Source organism: Hyaloscypha bicolor, assembly GCF_002865645.1.
Source record: "Hyaloscypha bicolor E unplaced genomic scaffold K444scaffold_56, whole genome shotgun sequence".
In the NCBI taxonomy this organism is placed as follows: domain Eukaryota; kingdom Fungi; phylum Ascomycota; class Leotiomycetes; order Helotiales; family Hyaloscyphaceae; genus Hyaloscypha; species Hyaloscypha bicolor.
In genome coordinates, this window is record NW_020194558.1 from 674,166 (window position 1) to 677,023 (window position 2,858).

At 43.0% G+C, this 2,858-nt stretch overlaps 1 protein-coding gene across 1 annotated transcript; it reads left to right on the forward strand.

Moving 5' to 3' along the window:
* Positions 1 to 1,451: 1,451 nt before the first annotated feature.
* Positions 1,452 to 1,753, forward strand: K444DRAFT_365589 (uncharacterized protein). Its single transcript, XM_024872225.1, has 2 exons — positions 1,452 to 1,574; positions 1,631 to 1,753. Exons 1-2 carry the CDS (start codon positions 1,490 to 1,492, stop codon positions 1,699 to 1,701), a joined length of 156 nt encoding a protein of 51 aa, XP_024738104.1. The 5' UTR covers positions 1,452 to 1,489; the 3' UTR covers positions 1,702 to 1,753.
* Positions 1,754 to 2,858: the final 1,105 nt, after the last annotated feature.

Genomic DNA, 2,858 nt, shown 5'->3' on the forward strand with positions numbered 1-2,858 from the left:
TAGACATAGACCCCAGGCTCACAATAGGGTGAATGCAGGTATGTCGCTCGGCCCAAGCCTCCAGGCTCCCCGACGACGCTCTAGACTTGATCCTCGATCAGTCTGTCACCAGCCTGGATCAGAACTGGAATGATTGAGTCAAAACATTAGTAAACTACCCTATTTATCATGTGCCAAAACGGGACGAGATACACACCGGGAGCAATTTGGGTCTTGTATTGTTGGAAAAGTACCCAGAATTGCTCATTCCGGAGCAGAAACAATCCAGGAGGAAGTTGGGACGGTAGGCGGGCAGTATCTAATGGCAATCGTGACTAGTGAAGCTGACATCAACTCTCAGTTGTGATTCTTTGTGACCCACAGGTCTCACACAGCTACGTGAAACAGAATATTCCTTCCAGGATAAACCCAGAGAGAATACTTATATATCCTTAATTAGAGTTAGCCTCCTATTATTACTATTTTGGGCATATATCCATATTTTAGGAATACTATACGAACGAAATAGGGATGTTACAGGGATTGGCAGGGGCATACTCCTTTTGTATCCATTAATAAGAAACTCTATCGGAAAGTTCGGAAGCCTATTTGCTATGTGACTGGGGCATATCCCACTTCGTAACACAAACCTTAACGTCTCGTGTTTCAGCCCCTGTAGAGGTTCCCGCGCGAACCTTATCCCTTCGTCCGGTGAGACATAGTCCACGCTAGTAAGGGGGCCTGGCTCAGACTGTAAAGTCGTACCTTTGCTTAAAAACTTATTAGTCATCCATCGCCTTTTCGCCCTGAGCCAGGCCCCCTTACTAGCGTGGACTATGTCTCACCGGACGAAGGGATAGGCTGCACATTACATTATTAAAGGTTTCAGTATCGATCCTATTCTTTATGATTGGGAATATCTTAAAAGATCAGTACTGTTTGGTTCCTCTTCGCTTTTAAGTCTGATAATAATACAACTGTTAGTATTTATAAGACCACGACTAAATACTACTTTAAATAATAGCTCCGCCACTTAAAGGATCAAGTAACTCTAATACTTGAGCTTTGACGGTTATTTTCTAGCGTATAATGAAAGAGCTCACGTTAAAATAATAAAAAAGTTTCAGAAGTACAAACTTCTGCATAATTATTAATAATATAGTAACATGCTTTAAACCTTCGCAAGTCGTGTAGTATAATTATGCTCCGCCAAGAGAAAAAGAAGAGTATTTGAACCCTGGATACTGTTTAAAACACCTAGGGAATACTGCACAACTATGCACTTCAATACGAGAACCTTATTTTTAGCTAATCCTTGAATACGCCGGAACTTCCGCCTCCGCTCCGCCCACACATTTTAGAGAATATAAATACTTGTCGCATCTCGCCTTCTACCAGGTTCATATCAGTTCAACTTCTCAGATCTGGAGCATCTTATATAATCTTCTCAATTACTCCTCCAGTCTTATCTAGCTCTCATTAACTCTTATTTTATCCTTAGCTCCACGAAATGAAGCTCCAAGGATTCGAAAACGTTTTGGCAAGCCTCTTGGTGCTGGCCCTTCTCGGTGTTAGTGGCGCTCAAGCTTGTGGAGGTAGTATCACCCACCAAGTAGCAAAGCATTGAATAATCTAACCTCGAATGTTCTAGAGCCTGGTGCAGGGTGTTCCAGTGATGCTGATTGCTGCAAGAGATGTTTCTCAGATGGTACATGCCTTTGATTTCGGGTAAGGAAATCACTTCGTTATCGTGAGCGTGCTTCATAGTGTCTGGATTTTCTATTATTCTAACACTTTAGCAGCTACGGAGTTGTCACACGGAGACGAGGCGTTCTTAAGTATGGCGGGCTCTAAGTTCTGTCAAGTCGGGGCCCCGGGGGGAAACATATGTTCAGTTGCTGGTTTGACATCTAGCCCTGTAGACAAGCAATGTCACTGATTTAACCGTGTATGAATGTATCTCTTTCAAACTTGCAACTAGAGAGTGCGCTTGAACTGGGAGCTCTAAAGCTTTTCTCTTCCGATATTGGGAGCTTCCTTCACGTGTGCCATAGCTTCCTTATAGCCCAGGGTTACCTAGTCACGCGCCTTTGGAGGCGACTTCGGTGTGACTCCTTACTCTGTATCACCTGCATCACCTGCATCACGCAAGTAGGTAAGGATAATATTTTTAAGCGATATACCATAGCTTGCTTATAGGGAGTTATATTCGCGTGCACGAGCAGGTACAGGCGTCGCGTACGTGTATAATTAAAAGTGAGGATATACTTTTTGAGCGATTGCAAGGGCAAGGGAGGGACATACTTCTTGCCGGTCTTATGTGCGCATACCCAGGGCTGAAACGTAGCCGAAAAAGAAAGCCCTATTTCACGATTTTTATTTTATTACAAAAACTAGCCTTTTTAAAGGAGTGGAAAGGGGGCTAGAAGGAATCAAATTCTCAATTATATGAGCATCCTGGAAGGGTACTAGCATGTATATAAAAGAAAATTAACCTCTAGTCGTATACGAAAATTACTACTTTGGGCGGACAATCCTGGTTTGGGAATGGCAACACAAGCTGAACGGGGGAGGTCTATAGGGGTCTGCAAAGGCACACTACTTTTGAGTCTATCAAAAACTCAATGGTCATTGTGCTCGTCGGGCGTTTCTTTGCATTCAACAACAAAACTGGCTACAGCCTACAGCGATAAACCAGAAGCCAAATAGTGCGTGGGCAATGGCAAGCGGAAGAAAGGAAGTTCTTTCAAACTGTTTTGAGCTTTTACGTTTACGAAGCCGTAAATTATCAGTTTCTGGATGATCTTTCTCAATGTATTCAAAATTTCAATGGTTACTTGGATACTTCTATTCTGGGAGGGAAAATTTCTCCACTCGTG

What these genes read in the sequence shown, in the direction of transcription:
- K444DRAFT_365589 (XM_024872225.1), top strand. Translation starts at nt 1,490, where the DNA reads ATGAAGCTCCAAGGATTCGAAAACGTTTTGGCAAGCCTCTTGGTGCTG. An exon ending in TGGCGCTCAAGCTTGTGGAG is followed by an intron (nt 1,575 to 1,630) that starts GTAGTATCACCC and finishes CGAATGTTCTAG; the next exon opens with AGCCTGGTGCAGGGTGTTCC.